The 21,615-nt window shown below is 31.8% G+C and overlaps 1 protein-coding gene and 1 pseudogene across 1 annotated transcript; both read left to right on the top strand.

Moving 5' to 3' along the window:
- LOC109717123 lies at positions 1,737-8,303 on the top strand (annotated as a pseudogene).
- Positions 12,749-14,182, top strand: LOC109717293 (26S protease regulatory subunit 7A-like). The gene is made up of 4 exons (XM_020242984.1): positions 12,749-12,947; positions 13,204-13,285; positions 13,851-13,942; positions 14,080-14,182. The coding sequence occupies exons 1-4, from the start codon at positions 12,864-12,866 to the stop codon at positions 14,176-14,178; spliced, it is 357 nt and encodes a 118-aa protein (XP_020098573.1). The 5' UTR covers positions 12,749-12,863; the 3' UTR covers positions 14,179-14,182.

The following is a 21,615-nucleotide window of genomic DNA, read 5'->3' as shown; positions in this document are numbered from 1 at the left end:
TACATACATATATATATATATACATATATACATATATGTATATACATACATATACAATGTATATGTATACATACATATATATATATATACATATATACATATATGTATATACATACATATACATATATACATATATGTATATGTACATATGTATATACATATATGTATATGTATGTATATACATATATGTATATATGTATGTGTATATATAAATACATATATGTATATATGTATATACATATATACATATATGTATATATATGTATATACATATATACATATATGTATATACATACATATACATATATGTATATATATACATATACATATATATATATACATATATATATATATGAGTTAGGCTGCTATTCTATTGGTAGCACGTATATATATGAGCTAAACTGCTATACTATCGATGGCACGGAAGCCTCCGTACTATCAAGTTGTTTTCGTTGATGTGACTTCCGAATCAACGATTGGTTCCATTAAGTATGATCTACGCTATTGAAAATATTTAGAAACCAAATTTCACATTCTTTCGGCTTTATTTGACTAATGATCAAAAGGTCTCAAAATTGACAACTTTAATAGCCTATCTGATGCGTTTATAAATATAACGGTATAAAACAATCCAAATCTGATGAAATTTTTATAGAAAATTTTCTTCACTATTTAGAGCAAGATCAATACCTCCGATCTTAAATTCAAATCTTTTATCATCATTTTTTACGAGATTTTTTCTTCACTATTTAGAGCAAGATAAATACCTCCGATCTTAAATTCAAATATTTTATCATCATTTTTTACGAGATTTTTATTTTCAACCGTTCACATTTTTAGGCTACTGGTTTGATAGGTAAAGGATGTCGAAAAATTATAAAATTTAGTTTTCTAATACTTTCAATAGTATAGATCAAATCTAACGGTGTCGATCGTCGATTTGGAAGCCACATCATCGAAAACAACTTGGTAGCATGAAAGCCTCCGTGCTACTGATAGTATACGAGCCGGACTCAAAATATATATACATATAACTACAGAATAAATATGATCTACTGAAAACAGTGAAAGCTGCCTCTTTAAGAATATGGAGTTCTTGTTCTTTTCTCTTCTAATTTCTCATGCACTATCGCCGCCACAAAATCTTCCTAGTATTCTTCAAAAAATTTTCTAGTAATTTCTCAAATACAAAGAAAAAACTTATCTAACCCCAAGATTCCACCAAGAACAGTAATATTCTGGAAACCCTAAAAAGAAGACAAAAGAAAAAAAAAAAAAAATTCGTTACTCAAAACTCTCGCCCGCATCTAAAAATATTCTTAAAATTCGCAGCTTAAATACAAAAGATGGCACCACACTCAACAAAAAACGGCATTCAGCGAAAATAATAATAATACTAAAAAACAAAAAAATAATAGAAAAAGAAACCCTAACCTCTGATGGGTATCCGCGGCGGGGCGAAGAGGCCTCGGCGCCGCATCTCGCGAGAACAAGCTCTGATTCATCAATAACAAAGAATAATACATTCTCTTCCTACTCCACCAGTTCACTTCTTAGAGCGATAAAGGTCTCGACTTTTATGAGCAATAGAGGATTTACATCGAAGCTCGAGCAGGAATCGGAGTAATGGTGGCGGGGGCGGCTGCGGAGAGGAGAATGAGAGGCGGAATCGTGGCAGGGGAGGGGGAATTATTAGGGTTCGCCATGGATGGGGATAGGGTTTGTGTAATTAATTAATGAGGAGATTGGTTCTTTTCCGAGGACGAGGAGGATCCGAGGAGGAGGAGGAGGAGGAGGCGCAGGGAAAAAGCATGGGCGGGGACAGAGCGAGGCTCCTTCGTATTCTTTGTTTTATTTATTAGGGTTTCATTTCGTATTATTGATCTGATCATATCATATATCATATATGCCCATAATATCTGATTGATAAATCAAAATATAACCGACCATCCCTAGAGCAAGTGGCAAAGGGCTCGGTGGTTGGTATCCGAGGCCCAAATTCGAATCCTAGTTGACTCACATTTCTAGCTAAGTTTATTTCTAAATAAAATAAACGAAGCGGGTAGCGTGCTACCTATCTCTCAAAAAAAAAAAGAGATAAAGATAAATCAAAATATATAAAAACTCTACGAACTCGAGCATTTTTGCAAACAGGTACTCAAGTCCTTGATTAGTTACTATTTTTTTAAAAAATAAAATAAAATTTTTATATAAAATAGCATAGAAGAAGATAATAATAAATTATTTGTAATTTTTATATCTAACGTATTTATTTAGTAGGGAAAAAAAGTTAAGGCGACTTTACCATTTTTGAATTTTTTTATGTCTAAATTATAGAAAATTTTTTTGTAAGTACCTTTTTTTTTTAACTTCTTTTTCTGACTTTTAAAAACTTATATTCTGCTTTTTTCAAATTTCAGAAATATTTTTAGAGGTGTAAGATGCTAATGAACAGAGCAAAATAATCAAATTACTCCCACTCCTTCTACAACAAAAAAAAAAAAAAATTTAAAATGCAACAATTGCAAGTTCTTGGCATACAACTTGCAATTGTATGGGATTAAACAGCGCCTCAGACTATTATTGAAGCATAGCGAAAAGGTTACAGAAAATACAAAGGAAGGGCAAAATCTAATAGAAAGAAAAACTATAGAGCAATCAAATCTAAATCAGGGAAAGTAAAAGGTCCTTTCCTACACAGTTCATTTGACTTGTATTTCCTTGCTCATTCACTTCATTAGTCAAAATATATTATAAAAAAAAAAACAGTTGTTGGTCTTGAAGAATATTCGTAGAAAAATATGCTCGCCTTGACTAGTCCGGTCATCCAATTCTTCGTCAATGACTCAAAATAGGTCTTAAATTATTTCAAAAAAAAAATAGTAGGATTTTTTTTGGGAGAATGTACTCAATTCGGATTAAAGATGTAATAGATTGTAGTTTGTCAGAATTCTGACTATGTGCAGAAATTGGAGCCTCAGTGGATTGTTACTGTGCAAATGACACGAAGACCTAATTCGTTTAGTCGAACAAGCTACTATTTCCAGCATTAAGAAGCTTTTTGTAGTAGGAGTAGGATAATTTTATTCTATTTTATTATTTTCCTGTGGCCATCCTTTCTTTCTCGGCTTTGTGGATTCGAATCATGCAAACGACCTCCCTAGAGACAACTATAGGCTGCTCCTCCTAGACCCTACAATGATGGTAACCTTTTCCATTATGCTGCTCTGTCATAGCCTATGATTTTTGTATATCCGTGGTAAAATAATGTTATAATGATGCTCTTAATAGTTTTGATGTACTTTCTCTAGCACTTTTTTTGCTTGGAGTGGTAGCTTTGTCTGCTTAATTCCATGCCCATATGAACGTAAATTGTCTTGACTTTAGATGGCATGCAACTTGGAGGTGGGATCAATTCGGACAATGCCATGACTTATATCAACAAAGGTACAAGTCACGTGATTGTTACATCAGTACGTGATTTATTTATTTCACAGACATTGTTTGCCTGATTGAGCAGCAGCATAATTATCTTATGTCCCTATTTTTTTATTGTACACAAAATACTTTTGGTTTGTATTTGCTTATATCAATCTTTGTAATGATCATAATCATTGTTTTGTACACTTCTCTCCTGTACTCAATAACTTTCACATAACAAGTAGTTTCATAATTGAATTTTTTTTCAATATGTAGTTGCAAGCTTAGAAGAACTTAAAATTCCAAGGTTCTAATGAAAGCCAATGTATTAATGTTAATCTCACGAGTCCTTCCATTTCAAAGTGTAAAACACATTACTCGGGAAACACAGGTTTTCTACACATTTTTAATGCTTTACCCGCCACTAATATATAGTAAGTTCATATGTCAATTCAAAGCTAATCTTTTCTATTGAGTTCATAGTAACTATTAAAATATTTGTCTTGCACTACATTTTCTGTAATGGACAAATGAACCTTGAACGGCTTAAACATCTTATTGGTATAATTGAAAAGCAAAGGCTTGTCTTGGATCCTAGTTGTAGAAAGAAGGTGTTGGAACAATTACCGCACATAAATCTGATTGCGATTAAAGTTCTAACTAAATTTTATTATGAAAATAAATAAATCAACTTACAGATGATCGCTAAATCCAAATAAATATTTAATTGATCCGGAAGCGTGCGAGGCATTGCCCTAAGGCGTATTCCCGTCCTTACGTGCGGGATTAATCGGAAACACCGCCCCAAGGTACGACCGGAATTCCTCCTCCTACGAGCACGAACGCGGAAGAGGTTGACGGAGACTCTTTCAACACCCGACGATAAAAGAATGAAAACCAAGTAAATCAAAACTATAAAAGAAAATATATAACTCTCCAAAATTTCTCTCTACTATGTTCTACTGTAATGAACAGTAGACAGGAGGCAGTATAAATGGGATGTAAATGGTCGTTGGAGGCCCCCCAACGTTCTACTCATTAATCCCATTTAATTCCATACGTTTCCACCTATTAATTAAAATAATAAATAATAATAAAAATATTGATAAAAGAGAATAAAAGAATTAATAAATAAAGAATAAAATAATAATAATAATAATTAAGAAAATTGAATAGTAATAATAATGATTAAGGGATTTTGAATTTTCCTCCAACAATCCCCCACAAAATTCAAAATTTCGAAATAGGAATTAAACTCGAAAACAAAACTAATAAATAAATAAATCACCGAGTGTTTATACTATGCAATAGGTAAGGTGTCTTTAAGGACTTAACCTCACTTAGTGTAAATAGTTTCCATCAGAAGGAATCGGAGTGAACCAGGTCTTGAACTACGTTCCTTTGTCCCTGACTTCAACTATCACACACACAGTACAGAATTCTCCGTCGTGGGTCTGTGCGTAAATGGCCATGCACAGTACCTTAATTTTTCATAAGAGTTCATATGTATAGCCCATTCACATAGCCGCGGCCATATACGGATACTCTTATATAGGTGGTTTCCTCCAGAGATGTGTGTAGAGTCACATCTCGCGAAAATTATCGCCTTGGATCCCATTAAGAGCTCTCAGCTCAACCTAATCCACTACACAGAGCACCACTCACCATAGGGATGGGATTGGAGCTAAAGCTCCTATATAAAATTTGTAGAAAGTGCTCTTTGGCCAACCTAACAGCTTGTTTTTACCATATTGAACCTTCTTCAAGGGATCTCCTATCACAAAGGTTGGATTCCCACTGCAGGAAGGCCCTTTACGGGCAAAATCCCATCCCCCTCGATGACAGTAGGACCATAGTCCTCTTCAGGTCTTTCGTCAAGCAATCTGCAAGATTCTGATTAGATATGATAAAACTCAAAAAAATATTATAAGAGGTTAGCCATCTAATAAATTTTTTTTTTCTCAACTTAGTATGTCGGATAATTTTAGAATTTACCACTTACCAATTTCATTTATAAGCTAAACGTTAAGATCACAAAAAAAATGAAATCGGTAGAGCAATCATAATATCAAAATTTATCAAACTAATAAAAGAACTTCCCCCATAATTACAGAGATATACTAAAAATTTAAAAATTATAAAATTTAATCATATTTAACAAAATTCGGTTCAACAACAAATAGATTGCAGAAACAATTTTAAAATTTTTGATTTTAATTAGGTAATTTATTTGCAAACAATATATTGCAAGCAATGTATAAAAATATTAAATACAATCAGCAAAATTATCACAGTAAATATGTGATAGCTGTTGTATACTCAGTCGTGCTGAGAAGTTAGATAGTTGTGATATTAAATCCAACAAATAGAGTTTACAACGGCAGTAACAATAGAAAAAATGCAATAGTATTAGTGCTGCTTGTTAGGTGATCTCGCTTAAAAACCGTGCTTTTAGAAATTGTGGGTTGAAATCCCACTTAGAGCAAAATTGTTTAAAATTAATTTTGCAGCAGAATTTTTTCCTTTTTTTTTTCTTGAAAAATAATATGTATATAAAATTAAGCTTTAAGAAAATCCGTACACGCTAAAATTGTTTTACTGTAACAAAAACCTCCTTTTCTTTTTTTTTTTATTATCAAAACAGTAAAATATATATATATATATATATATTTGAAAATATTATGTACATAAATTAAACTTTAAAAGCTATACACTTAAAAATAATTTACTGTAGCAAGATTCAAACCAACCTCCGTACACAAGAGATCTAAAAACACTGCAACATTTTTTTTTTAATACTAAATAACAGTAGAAGACAAATAAAAAATTACAAGCAAACTATATGCAATTAAAAATTTGAAAATGCTAATCCCAACTTAAATTAATATTATATGTCAATCATACAAGCAAGTTATCAAATAAATTATCTACAATGTATATATGTATAGATTTTAATGGATTAGCACAGTCAGATTTAACCACAATCAGATAGGAATACGCCTTAGATTGTTGGAACAATTACCGCACATAAATCTGATTGCGGTTAAAGTTCTAACTAAATTTTATTATGAAAATAAATAAATCAACTTACAAATGATCGCTAAATCCAAATAAATATTTAATTGATCCGGAAGCATGCGAGGCACTACCCTAAGGCGTATTCCCGTCCTTACGTGCGGGATTAACCGGAAACACCGCCCCAAGGTATGACCGGAATTCCTCCTCCTACGAGCACGAACGCGGAAGAGGTTGATGGAGACTCTTTCAACACCCGACGATAAAAGAATGAAAAACCAAGTAAATCAAAACTATAAAAGAAAATATATAACTCTCCAAAATTTCTCTCTATCATGTTCTACTGTAATGAACAGTAGACAGGAGGCAGTATAAATGGGATGTAAATGGATCGTTGGAGGCCCCCCAACGTTCTACTCATTAATCCCATTTAATTCCATACGTTTCCACCTATTAATTAAAATAATAAATAATAATAAAAATATTGATAAAAGAGAATAAAAGAATTAATAAATAAAGAATAAAATAATAATAATAATAATTAAGAAAATTGAATAGTAATAATAATGATTAAGGGATTTTGAATTTTCCTCCAACAGAAGGTACAAGAAATTTCCTTAATTTTGTTGGTTTTACTTATTCACTTATTTCATCCTCTAGCTACATGCTATTGACATCTACAATTAGACTTCTTTTTTGTGCATACCGAGTTGATAGCAGATTTTGTTTCTTTTCAATGGTAGTATTATTTGATTGTAGAATTTATGATTTTGGTGCAGAATGGTAAATACACCATTGTTAATGACAGATGGTAGAAATTCGGTGATGTCATTCTAGAAGAGTAGACATTGGAATTTCTTGCAACCTATGCAGATGAGTTTTTGGTTCATGGAGTTGTTGTGGAGGGGAAAAGGTGGCTTACTCTATAGTATTTCTACTAAATTCTTTTTAAAGCAACTCAGAGCTTCTTACTACTCTACCTTTGGCATACCATTTGGTTTTTCGTAATATATCACTGGTTTTTTCTTTCACCTCTATCACATTGCGAATGGTTAGCATTTTAGTATTCTGATGGACTCGGTCAAATATAGGCTCCAATAAGAACTTATTCGGTGACTATATTTTCTCTGTTTCTAATTAATGTTCTTGGTGCTACGACATGCTAGGAATTGATGAGGAGCTTGTGACCATGCTTGGATGCTACTCACATGTATGTAATACCTTACTTTCTGTTATTCAGTTTTTTCCACATGTTTATGACTTATTTCCCCTGACCCAAGAAAGAGCTCTGGTTTTGCTAATTTGTCACTACAGGCCTTCATTAAAGACGCTAATTATTGTATACTTTCATTTTTAATATTAGCTTTTGTGTTTCTAAAATCTAGTACTTTACAGGTGTAGTGTCTTTTGGCCCAACCTCAAATGCAACATTGCATCACTGATGAACTCAACTTTACATTGCCTCTTTATAAAATTAGTACTCCTGTTTTGCAGTATATATTAATTTGTTTTGAGCATGAAAGAGATTTAACTTTGTTTGTACTCAATATGATCAGCGGATGTCGATAAAAAACTCCTTATACTTATAGCTCAATATTTTCACATTGTAGATTCCGATAACTTATGCTAGTGGAGTCTCAACAATGGAAAGGGCCGCGTTGATATTACAGTTGGAAGTTCTCTCAATATATTTGGGGGCAATCTACCATACGAGGATGTCGTCGCTTGGCATAACAACCAATAGCTTATGGTTACCTAGTAACCCTAAAGAAGTCGGCAATTACGTTCAATTGAATCAACTGACACAAAATTTTGAACTCGTGCTTCAAATTCGTTCTGCAACATTTTCTACAAACTACTTTTGCTATATATATATATCTAATGCTTTAATGTTAAGAAACTTGAAACTTATCCCGAGGCAGCGGCATCTCTGATGTAATTCCATGTGTATCTGTCTTATTTGTATAACCAGTAGGAATAATGTCTGTTGTATTTTGTAAGGAGGAACATATTAATAGACATTTTGTAGAACCTATTCCAGTTTTAGTGAGAAAGTTTTTGATATTTTTGAGGACAAGCAAGACCTTGATATTCATGTAATCTTATTTCTTCTAATTTATTGTTAATATATCTTAAATGCGAAATTGTTGCTTTTCACTGCCTTTGAAGCATTTAAAGTTTGTTTCAGAATTTGCAGATTGTGTGTGCTGTACTTTTGATGGTTTTGATTGAAATATTGCTATTCCATTTTTGTTTTCGGAATTGATGTAAATGAACCTGGGTTGTTGTTGTTGTTGTTGTTGTTGTTGTTGTTGTTGTTTTCTTTTTTTTTGGGTAAACTTAAAAACCATCCCTGTGGTTTTGCACTTTCTCACTTTAGTACTATGTGGATTAAAGTGTATCGCCAGCTAGTGTCATGTGGTTTCATTTTTATCTTTTCGTCAGCTTCTTCGTTAATATTTCATTAAATTGTATACAAAAAAAACTTTAGATATCCACCTAGGTTTATCGAATATTCACTTTAGTACCCTTTAGTTTTAACTTCGTCACTAATTTAACAAAAAAAATTAGTGGAATTGATAATAAAAAGATACAAATAAAATCATAGGACACTAAATTGATACACTTTAAACCATAGGATACTAAAATGAAAAAGTGTGAAACCACATGGGTGGTATTTGAAGTTTTTTTCTTTTTTGGTTAATTGCATACACGTCCCTACAAACATGGTGAATTACAAATATATCCCTGCAAAGCTCAAATTTCATAAGTTGTCCTTGCAAAAGTCCTAATTTATTCAGATATATCCCTCTGGTTAGGATCCGTTAGAAAACTGTTAATTTTTTAACAGTATACTCGTGAAATGATAATTTTGCCCTCACAAATATGTCCCTCCAAAAGCACATTTGCAGAAGTGTGCTCTTAATTTTTGCCCTCTTCCTCTTTCTCTTCCTCTTCGGGTTGCGGGAGTGGACGGCGGCGGTGGCGGATCATCGACGATGACAACAAAGAAGAAAAACGAGGAGAAGAGGAGGATACGAAGAAGAAGAAGAAGAAGAAGGCGGTGGAGGCCGTTGTCGGCCGGCGGCGCCACTGGGGATGGCCCACGGGAGCACCGCCCAATCTCCCACGAGGAGGAGGTTGGTGTTGGCGGCGAGTTGCTTGAGGGCGTCGGAGGCGGCGGCGAGGTCGCTCTGCGTGCGGAGCTTCCCTGTGGGGAGGTCGGGGGAGCGGCACTGCTCCACGATGGCAAGGGCTAGCACTAGGGTTTCCTGGAGGGACCGGAGGAGCTCACAGGCGAGGGGGTTTGCGGCGAGGTTGGAGAGGCCACCGATGGTGGAGGAGAGGCGGGAGGCGGCTGCGGCGACGGCGCACCACCGGCCGTGGAAGCATCACGCGGCGGCAGCAGGAAGGTACGGCGGAGAGGAGGCGGCGGAGGTCGCCGTCAGCGGCTTTCTCCGCGACCGCGGCTCCTCCTTCTCTGTCGCGATCGCCCACCGCATCTCCTCCCTCGCCGGCAACGAAGAAGAGGGAAGCGAAAGAGGGAGAGGAAGAAGAGGGGGTAAAATTGTCAATTCAACTTATTAATTAACCATGGTTAAGTATTTTAACTGTGGTTAACGAAATTTCTCTAACGGAAACTAACGGCAAGGACATATCTGAATATATTAGGACTTTTACAGGGATAACTTGTGAAAGTTGAGCTTTGCAGGAATATATCTGCAATTCACCATATTTGCAGGGACGTGTATGCAATTAACCCTTTTCTTTTTTTTTTTTAAGAAGTTCATCTAATCACATTAGATTCGTATAAATATAATGATAATAATAAGTTACATACCCAATCAAAAAAAAATTTTGTATTAAAAGAGGAGAAAATGGATAGAATTTAGATCTCAAAAGTTCAAGAATCAGGTGACACGTGTCACTCACATACAGGCGCCAAATCACAAATCGTCCTACTCTACACTATCGCATTCTGTTGACACGTGGCATCGATCTAGGCGTGTCGGACTAAAATTTGTCTGACCACCATAACATGTTGCCGTGAATAAGAAGTCTACTTATTTTGTAATTTTGCACTCACCCCCCTCACAAATTCACAATTCACCTCTCAGGTTGAATTTTTTTTATAAATAATCCTATCAATTTTATAATTGTAAAAATAGTTTTTTTTTTTAAATAATTATAAAAATAGACCTCTAAATGCGGTGAATGATTCACCGCATTCATAACTCCTTTATAGAAGTAGAAAAAGAATAAAAACGGTGAACCATTCACCATTTTTATCATCGTAGAAATATAGAAAGAAGTAAAAAAAGAAAGAAATCGGTGAATGGTTAGCGGTGATTAGACCTGGCAAACGGACGGGTTGGGTAACCCGCGGGCAACATGTTAGCAGGGATAACTTATATTATGAATGGTTAAGTGCAAATACATATATATATATATATATATATATATATATATATATATATATATATATACACACACACACACTAATAAAAACGTGAATTTTGAATTTTTTCCTATTTCCCAAAATGCCGGCCCCTATTAATATAATTCCAATCACATACTAATAATATCATTCATTCAACTTTAATGGAATAAATCACAGTCGTACAATTTTTATTTTATTTTTAAATTATCATAAAATATATTAATTCTTAGTCATTAGATCTAATCCAATGACTGACGAATTAAGTATCTGTCACTTTTTTTACCCAAATTGCCTTCAAATAGTATGTATGAAATTTCACTTTTTATATGCATGTCATATCTTCTAATAACTGCCGCCCACATAATATCATATTTTATAACAAATAATATTCGCATTTCTAAATATTTTATTTCTTACACATAATATCCGCCACCTATATAATATCCAATCACATAATACCTTCCGCATATATAATATTTAATCATATTTTTTAAAAGGTGAATATATAAAAATTATCTCAATTTTACCTATTAATATTTGAAATATGAGATATTTTTTCAATAAAATATAACATATAAATTTACAATTTAAAAATTTAAATTTGTAGATAAATATGATTCACAAATTGATATTGATTTGAGATAATTATTAAAATAATTGTTGACACAGACAAACCTTTTTTAGTCGGAAAAAGTATTGCATTTCATTTGCGAGAATAGAAAGAAATTTATACTTATCCAAATTTTTGTCCAACCGAAGATATTTGTTGTAAAATATTTTTCACAACGCGCCCCATAAAATAATATTCCATACTTTCAAAAAACCAAAAATCTTTATAGCAACAAACATGAAAATATTTTGTATCTACTATCTTCAATTAGCTAATTAAAAAAAAATTAGGTTTGAAAAATAAAACGATTTAAATAAGCTCATCAAATCAACTTTAAATTTTATATTTGGTTCAAAATTTCAAATGTGAATAAATATTTTAATTTAAAATTTGAAATTAATTAAATTTCAATATTTTGGGTGTGTAAACAGTATTCAACTGAAAATAATTAATTAACTGAAAATATATCAATTTTGAAAAATAGATGGGATGATAAATAAATTAATGTCTTTAATAATTATTTATATTGAAATAATGGATTCAAAATTAATTTCAAAATTTGAGTTTTATTCATAAATTTAAATCTAAATTTATTAATTTAAAATTTATAATTACTTCAAATTTTTAAAATTTGGATACACATTAAAAAAATTAATGTTAGAAAAAAATTAATTGATAAATAAATTTATACCACGAATAATTACTTAAATTTTAAATATAAATATAAATTTAATTTAATTAAATGTTACGTGCATTGCACGTGCACTATAACTAGTATATATATATATATATATATATATATATATATATATATATATATATATATAACATAATTCATTATTTAAAATATCATTGTATACAATAAAAATATTTAAAGTTTTAAAGCAAAAAAAATTCGTAATATAAAAGACGCGATAAGAAATTAGGGTTAGAATTTTTAGGATGGATAAATAAAAATATATGTATTTTAATTAAAATATATATTTTTTAATTAAAAAATATATGTGCGGGTACTCGTGGGTACCCGCGGGTTATCCAAAATACCCACAGTTTAATGGGTACCCACCCGTTTTACCTGTAATTTTTTAGGTTTGAAAAGTTGGTACCCATACCCGTAAATTTGTGGGTAACCCACGAGCACTCGCGGATATGGATGGAGATTGCCAGATCTAGCGGTGAACCATTTACCGTTTTTATAGGATTATATTTATAAATAAAAATTTAAAAGGTATATTTTAAGAATAAAATTTTAAAAGAAACTATTTCACTAAAAAACCCTCTCAGGTTTCTTCAGCAACAAGGCGCACGGCTGAATCACTGTTACCCCTCGAGCCTGCAGAGGGATCGCCACTTTCGCTACCTCCCCTCGACCTCGCCATGGCTCCGGAGGCCGACGACGAGTTGAACGAGAAGAACCCGCGCCCCCTCGACGAGGACGACATCGCCCTCCTCAAAACCTACGTACGCATCCCCTAATCTCTTCGCTTCTTTGGTTCGCCTCGATTTAGGGCTAGGTTAGGTTACTTTGTTTGCGCATCAGATTCCGCTAGATCTAGGTTTATTGTTGGTGAACGCGATCTAGTGTGGTGATTTATTAATACCTTTGTTGTTTGGATCGATTGTATAATAAGGGTTTGTGTGGAAACTATTTGATGTTCCTCTTATTTTTGTTTAAGTGCATTTATGATGATAAAATGAGAATTGTGTGATATGGCAGGGTCTGGGACCTTATTCTGAGAGCATAAAGAAGGCAGAGAAGGAGATTAAGGAGATGGTGAAGAAGATCAATGATCTATGTGGTAAGTAGTGTGTTAATATCATCATATGCCTAAATATGTGTACATACGAAGAAATGGATGTATAAATATGTAAACTGGAGCTTGTTTTGCTTATTTTTTTCTTGTAATGAAATAATGCGACTCTACTTTCTCAAGTGATAAGTAAAGAATGATTCTTTTGAAAGTTTTGTGTACTTAAGCAGCTGATGCATATTATTGATGTTTTAAGTTATAGTTCCATAAAGAATTGAGTTTATGTTATTATAGTCCAATTCTATTATGTAGCAAAATCAAGCATACAATGGACATTACGAATGGATACATAGTAAGATGCTTGAAATAGATATGTGCTTTTTAAGGTGGTGTCTTTTGTTGCTGGATTCAGTTGTCGTTACTCATGAAGAGCTAATTTAGATATAAAATGCTTTCTTTGTTTTCTTTAGATTTCTGAAAGAGTATTTGGAATAAGTTGATTCCACAGCTTATTTAAACTAGCATAATGTAGTGATAGGTAGTTTTTGTTATCAAATTATGTTGCTATTATATTCTTGGAACCTTTGAGACGTTTTTTGTTATGAAATGTCAGGAATCAAAGAGTCAGACACTGGTTTAGCTGCACCTAGCCAGTGGGATTTAGTTTCTGACAAGCAAATGATGCAAGAGGAACAACCTCTGCAGGTATTTTTGTCTCAAATTTGCATGAATTTTAGGTATTCTTGCTTGTTTTATTCTGTGATATCTGGGAGTTTATTAGTGAACTTGTTTTACATCTTACATATGTTTGGTGTCTGACTAGATTGTTGTTTCATCAAAAGGTTGCTAGGTGTACGAAGATTATTAGCCCGAACACAGAAGATGCTAAATATGTGATAAATGTTAAGCAAATTGCCAAGGTATACTTTTTGAGCATGTAATGCTCTTCCTACTATNGTATCCTTTAGTTTTAATTTTGTTACTGGTTTAATGAAAAAAAATTAGTGAAATGGATAATAAAAAGAGAAAAATGAAATCATATAACACTAACTTGATACACTTTAAATTACAAGATACTAAGTAAGTAAATACGAAATTACAGGAGTGATATTTGAAGTTTTTCTTTTATATTTTTCTGCATGTGAATGTGTGATGTATCTCTCTCTCTCTCTCTCTCTCTCTCTCTTTGAGTCAATTTAATATTTTGACCCATGCTTTGAAGCGGGCAAAAATTGTGTGGATATAGTGTCCACATTAACATTTTTTGGGATGTTTCGAATAGGCGCCACGTGGCTCGCAAGCATCCATCTCACCGTCCCTTTTTTTTTAAAAAAAATGATTTTTTTAGAGAGAAAGAAGTAGAGGAAGGAAGAGGGACGGTGGGATGGGTGTCTGCGAGCCACGTGGTGCCCAACAAGAGCGTCCCCAAAGATGCTAATTTGGACACTATGTCCATGCAATTTTTGCCCACAAAACACGCTTGCACAAAGTAATAAGGAGCCCAGACATGATTTTATGTCCTTTTCCTTATTTACCCTTTACTATTGTTCAAAATTTTTAAATTTATTTTAAAATCATTTATGTGAGACCTTATATTCTATATATAAGATATAATAGAGCTAAAATTTTTAACCTGATTATAGTATTTTAGACGATGATTAGATCCAAATAATTAAGAGAGTTAGGCGTGCTAGAGTTAGAATAGTCATAAAATAGGTGGCCCTTGAGAAGTGGGGTATTATAATTGATATCAGAGCTAGTTATCAGTCGAAAATGTAATTTGAGTATCGGCTGAGTCAGAATTATACTGAAAATATGAGATGAGTCTCAGCTGAGTCAAAATTATACTAAAAATGTGAGTTGAGTCTCATTTGAATCATAATTATAAAGCGGGAAGAGCGAGTCTCTCATATTAATGACTGTTGTGGATAGAGCGCAGCTCTACCACAAGGTCGGTTAAGGCTAACGGGACGAGTCTTACGGAGATGCGAGCTTGGTTAAGACTAGCGAGACAAGTCTCACATCGCATGATACTTATGAGTCTAAACCTGACAAGAATGTTAGGACTTAAAGCAGGAGAAAATGTGATATATCAGATAGTTTTACATATAAGATATAATAGGATTAAAACTTTTAATCCCGTTATAATATTTTGGACAGTGGCTAAACTCAAGAGACGTATCAGAGGTAGAGTAGGCCTAAGATAGATGACCCTGAGAAATGGCTTCACAATCAAAATATTTTTTAAACTCTAAATTTTATTTGCGAAGTCTAGAGGTTTGAAAATATTTGAAGGGATGTTTGAAAATTATTAAGGAGAAATATTATCTTTTACTAGTGCTGTAAAAAAATTGATAGATAATCTATTTGGTTTGTGTGTTTCGGGTGTTAACTATATTTTTTTGTCAGTTTTTTATTTGATCAATTTTATAAATAATATAGTACTTGAGTTAATTTTAAATACTTCTATTATAATACAAGGGTTTTGAGTTCCAATCCTCTGCGTTGACAAATTAATGAGAAGGTAAATATGTCACGTAGGATGAATATCAGACTAATGCTAAGAACCAATGTATAAATCACTACTTTATGTACAGATCAATTGCCACATATACTTAATCTTATTTAGAAGTACATATATTGGAATCAACTATAGTGGGTATTTGGCCTAACTTCTGAAAAGTGATTTTGGGTTCAGAAGTGATTTTTGAGTTAATAGAGCGTTTGGTAATCTTATTTTTAAAAATTGATTTTGATTTTTACAATCAATTTTCTAATTTTCGAAACCCAAAATCAGAAGCAGCTAAAACTTGCTTCTTGAAATCTGATTCTGATTTTGAACTCAAAATTTTAAATTTTTATTTGGATTTTAGATTCAAATTTTAAATTTTAATTTCGACTTTTAAATTTTGAATTTTAAGTTTTAAATTTTTTAAATTTTAAATTTTAATTTCTCAAATTTTATGTTTTAAATCTTATATTTTACATTTTGATTTAAATTTAAGTTTTAAAATTTGAATTTAAGAATTCAAATTTTAAATTTAAAAATTTTAAATTTCAAACTTATATTTTTAATTAAAATATCAAAATTTTTTAAATTTTTGGCAAATTTAAAATTTTTAAATCTAAAATTTAAATCTAAATTCAAAATTTAAATTATTTTAAAATAAAATTTAGTAAAAAATTATTATTTGTAAATATTAAAAATATTTTACCAAACAGTTTTACGAAATCACTTCAGAAAAATTACTTTTATTTAAATTCAATCAAACGCTTGATAGATTTTAATCAAAATGAGTTCTCTAAATCAAAATTAACTCTACTGCAGAACTTTTTTTTTCAAAACCTAAGCCAAACGGTAAAATGGTAATTACAGTAGGAATTTATTGCACACCAATGATTCCAAAGGAGACAGCAGGAATAGCGGGCTTTTTTTGCATTTAGCCCCTTAGCAAATTTTTATTTTAAAAATAGCCCTGTCAAAATTTAATTTGCAAAAATGGCCATAGACCTGCGACGCAGGCGCCACGTCAGCACCACGCGAGTAGGGCTGGGGGCGGTAGTAAAGTTAAACATGGTGAACCATTCACCGTGTCTAAACACGGTGAATGGTTCACCGTGTTTAATACGTATTTTTTGTATATTGAAAAGAGGAATAGGAAATTTGTATTCCTTTTCTTCTCTTTTTCAAAAATCCGTACCCGAACCCGAAAATCAAATTAAAATTCAAACCCGGAACCGAACCCGACGGATTTTAAAAATTCATACCCATATCCATATCCGACCAAAAACTCGAAACCCGAACCTGAACCCAGCGGGTTTTAAAAATCTATACCGTTGGATGAAGATCTATGAAATAAAAATTATTAAATATTTTATATATTGTATAAATAAATAAAAATAAATTATGTATATATATATATATATATATATATATATATATATATATATATATATATATATATATATATTAATTTGGTGGATAATACAGTATTCTGAGTCATTCTTCATTCCCTTCTGTTTTAAGAGGTTCTGAGCTTGATTCATGTATCTTTCCTGTTAGTTAAGGATAGTTCAGTTTACATAACATCTAGGCTAATTCAGTTTTAAAGATATGATATGATTTTTGTAGTTCCATTGAAAAGCATGTAAGCATATTTTCACATTTGATCTATTTGCCTTTGATCACGCTGAAAGCCGAATCCGTCTTGTAGGTACTACAACACAAAATTTATCTTATTCTCTTCCAACTCTCCCAAAATTTATCTTACTGATCTGAGAAGCATATGAATACTGCATACTTTTCCATGTTCAGCCTTTTGATCTGCAATAGTACCACCACAAATTTTGCTTTTTACTAACAACTGCATTTTAAATAATATATTTATATTCGGGTAAATTTTAAATATCACCTCTGTAGTTTTGCACTTTCTCATTTTAGTATCATATGGTTTAAAGTGTATCAAGTTAGTGTCATCTAATTTTATTTTTTTCTTTTCGTCAGTTCCTCCGTTAATAGTTTGTTAAATTATATGCAAAAAAAACTTCGGATACTCCACCTAGCTTTATCGATATTCATTTTAGTATCCTTTAGTTTTAATTTTGTTACTGGTTTAATGAAAAAAAATTAGTGAAATGGATAATAAAAAGAGAAAAATGAAATCATATAACACTAACTTGATACACTTTAAATTACAAGATACTAAGTAAGTAAATACGAAATTACAGGAGTGATATTTGAAGTTTTTCTTTTATATTTTTCTGCATGTGAATGTGTGATGTATCTCTCTCTCTCTCTCTCTCTCTCTCTCTTTGAGTCAATTTAATATTTTGACCCATGCTTTGAAGCGGGCAAAAATTGTGTGGATATAGTGTCCACATTAACATTTTTTGGGATGTTTCGAATAGGCGCCACGTGGCTCGCAAGCATCCATCTCACCGTCCCTTTTTTTTTAAAAAAAATGATTTTTTTAGAGAGAAAGAAGTAGAGGAAGGAAGAGGGACGGTGGGATGGGTGTCTGCGAGCCACGTGGTGCCCAACAAGAGCGTCCCCAAAGATGCTAATTTGGACACTATGTCCATGCAATTTTTGCCCACAAAACACGCTTGCACAAAGTAATAAGGAGCCCAGACATGATTTTATGTCCTTTTCCTTATTTACCCTTTACTATTGTTCAAAATTTTTAAATTTATTTTAAAATCATTTATGTGAGACCTTATATTCTATATATAAGATATAATAGAGCTAAAATTTTTAACCTGATTATAGTATTTTAGACGATGATTAGATCCAAATAATTAAGAGAGTTAGGCGTGCTAGAGTTAGAATAGTCATAAAATAGGTGGCCCTTGAGAAGTGGGGTATTATAATTGATATCAGAGCTAGTTATCAGTCGAAAATGTAATTTGAGTATCGGCTGAGTCAGAATTATACTGAAAATATGAGATGAGTCTCAGCTGAGTCAAAATTATACTAAAAATGTGAGTTGAGTCTCATTTGAATCATAATTATAAAGCGGGAAGAGCGAGTCTCTCATATTAATGACTGTTGTGGATAGAGCGCAGCTCTACCACAAGGTCGGTTAAGGCTAACGGGACGAGTCTTACGGAGATGCGAGCTTGGTTAAGACTAGCGAGACAAGTCTCACATCGCATGATACTTATGAGTCTAAACCTGACAAGAATGTTAGGACTTAAAGCAGGAGAAAATGTGATATATCAGATAGTTTTACATATAAGATATAATAGGATTAAAACTTTTAATCCCGTTATAATATTTTGGACAGTGGCTAAACTCAAGAGACGTATCAGAGGTAGAGTAGGCCTAAGATAGATGACCCTGAGAAATGGCTTCACAATCAAAATATTTTTTAAACTCTAAATTTTATTTGCGAAGTCTAGAGGTTTGAAAATATTTGAAGGGATGTTTGAAAATTATTAAGGAGAAATATTATCTTTTACTAGTGCTGTAAAAAAATTGATAGATAATCTATTTGGTTTGTGTGTTTCGGGTGTTAACTATATTTTTTTGTCAGTTTTTTATTTGATCAATTTTATAAATAATATAGTACTTGAGTTAATTTTAAATACTTCTATTATAATACAAGGTTTTGAGTTCCAATCCTCTGCGTTGACAAATTAATGAGAAGGTAAATATGTCACGTAGGATGAATATCAGACTAATGCTAAGAACCAATGTATAGATCACTACTTTATGTACAGATCAATTGCCCCGTATACTCAAACTGATTTAGAAGTACATATATTGGATCAACTATAGTGGGTATTTGGCCTAACTTCTAAAAAGTAATTTTGGGTCCAGAAGTGATTTTCGACTCAATAGAGCGTTTGGTAATTTTCTTTTTAAAAATTGATTTTGATTTTTACAATCAGTTTTTTAATTTTCGAAACCCAAAATCAGAAGCAGCTAAAACTTGCTTCTTGAAATCTGATTCTGATTTTGAACTCAAAATTTTAAATTTTTATTTGGATTTTAGATTCAAATTTTAAATTTTAATTTCGACTTTTAAATTTTGAATTTTAAGTTTTAAATTTTTTAAATTTTAAATTTTAATTTCTCAAATTTTATGTTTTAAATCTTATATTTTACATTTTGATTTAAATTTAAGTTTTAAAATTTGAATTTAAGAATTCAAATTTTAAATTTAAAAATTTTAAATTTCAAACTTATATTTTTAATTAAAATATCAAAATTTTTTAAATTTTTGGCAAATTTAAAATTTTTAAATCTAAAATTTAAATCTAAATTCAAAATTTAAATTATTTTAAAATAAAATTTAGTAAAAAATTATTATTTGTAAATATTAAAAATATTTTACCAAACAGTTTTACGAAATCACTTCAGAAAAATTACTTTTATTTAAATTCAATCAAACGCTTGATAGATTTTAATCAAAATGAGTTCTCTAAATCAAAATTAACTCTACTGCAGAACTTTTTTTTTCAAAACCTAAGCCAAACGGTAAAATGGTAATTACAGTAGGAATTTATTGCACACCAATGATTCCAAAGGAGACAGCAGGAATAGCGGGCTTTTTTTGCATTTAGCCCCTTAGCAAATTTTTATTTTAAAAATAGCCCTGTCAAAATTTAATTTGCAAAAATGGCCATAGACCTGCGACGCAGGCGCCACGTCAGCACCACGCGAGTAGGGCTGGGGGCGGTAGTAAAGTTAAACATGGTGAACCATTCACCGTGTCTAAACACGGTGAATGGTTCACCGTGTTTAATACGTATTTTTTGTATATTGAAAAGAGGAATAGGAAATTTGTATTCCTTTTCTTCTCTTTTTCAAAAATCCGTACCCGAACCCGAAAATCAAATTAAAATTCAAACCCGGAACCGAACCCGACGGATTTTAAAAATTCATACCCATATCCATATCCGACCAAAAACTCGAAACCCGAACCTGAACCCAGCGGGTTTTAAAAATCTATACCGTTGGATGAAGATCTATGAAATAAAAATTATTAAATATTTTATATATTGTATAAATAAATAAAAATAAATTATGTATATATATATATATATATATATATATATATATATATATATATATATATATATATNATATATATATAAATATAATTTATTCGGGTTTGGACTTTGGATTCAGATAATATTTCGGATATCCATACATATTGACATCCCTACTCCCTATTCCTCTTTTCAATATACAAAAAATACGTACTAAACACGGTGAACCATTCACCGTGTTTGTCCCTGCCCACGTGGCGCTGACGTGGCGCCTGCGTGGCAGGCCCAGGACCATTTTTGCAAATTAAATTTTGACAGGGCTAATTTTAAAATAAAAATTTGTCAGGGGTCTAAATGTAAAAGAAACCCCAGGAATAGCTGTTCCTATTTGTCTACATACCTGCAACCTCACATACTTGTGATCTTTCACCACAGTACCATGATAGGCGACGATGCGATAGTGAAAATGGTACGTTACAATATTGTCTTTTGCTGGGGTGTTTTTTTTATGGGGTGGGTGTGTGTGTAGTATTTGAACTCAGAATCTGATGACAAAAGAGTAGGATAAAATAATTAATTTTTATTGTTGGTATTTGATTTGAGTGATTCTCGTTCCAATTGGACTCTAATGCAGAAAATTTTTTCATAAATATCTAACTTTTTACTCTTTTTTCGACTTTTAAAGATTTTTATATTGTCCACTTAATATTTTAAAAATATATTCAAAGAGTTATGACGTTAATGGAGAGAACAAAGTGACTAAATAGTATTTACTTGTTCCATAATTTTTTTTAATATATTTCTGTTATTTTTAAAGATATTTTGATATAAATTAATATGAAATGAACGGAAGCTAAATGTATCAATTTAAAATTTTGACG

The sequence above is a fragment of the Ananas comosus genome, linkage group 11, assembly GCF_001540865.1.
Source record: "Ananas comosus cultivar F153 linkage group 11, ASM154086v1, whole genome shotgun sequence".
Lineage (NCBI taxonomy): Eukaryota > Viridiplantae > Streptophyta > Magnoliopsida > Poales > Bromeliaceae > Ananas > Ananas comosus.
Note: the sequence above shows the minus strand (reverse complement) of the source record. Positions and strands in the feature narration are given on the sequence as shown.

Bases quoted from the DNA above. Each gene is read 5' to 3' on its own strand.
- LOC109717293 (XM_020242984.1), top strand. From the start codon at position 12,864: ATGGCTCCGGAGGCCGACGACGAGTTGAACGAGAAGAACCCGCGCCCC. The intron at 12,948-13,203 runs GTACGCATCCCC...GTGATATGGCAG, and splicing joins TCGCCCTCCTCAAAACCTAC to GGTCTGGGACCTTATTCTGA. The intron at 13,943-14,079 runs GTATTTTTGTCT...TTTCATCAAAAG, and splicing joins AAGAGGAACAACCTCTGCAG to GTTGCTAGGTGTACGAAGAT.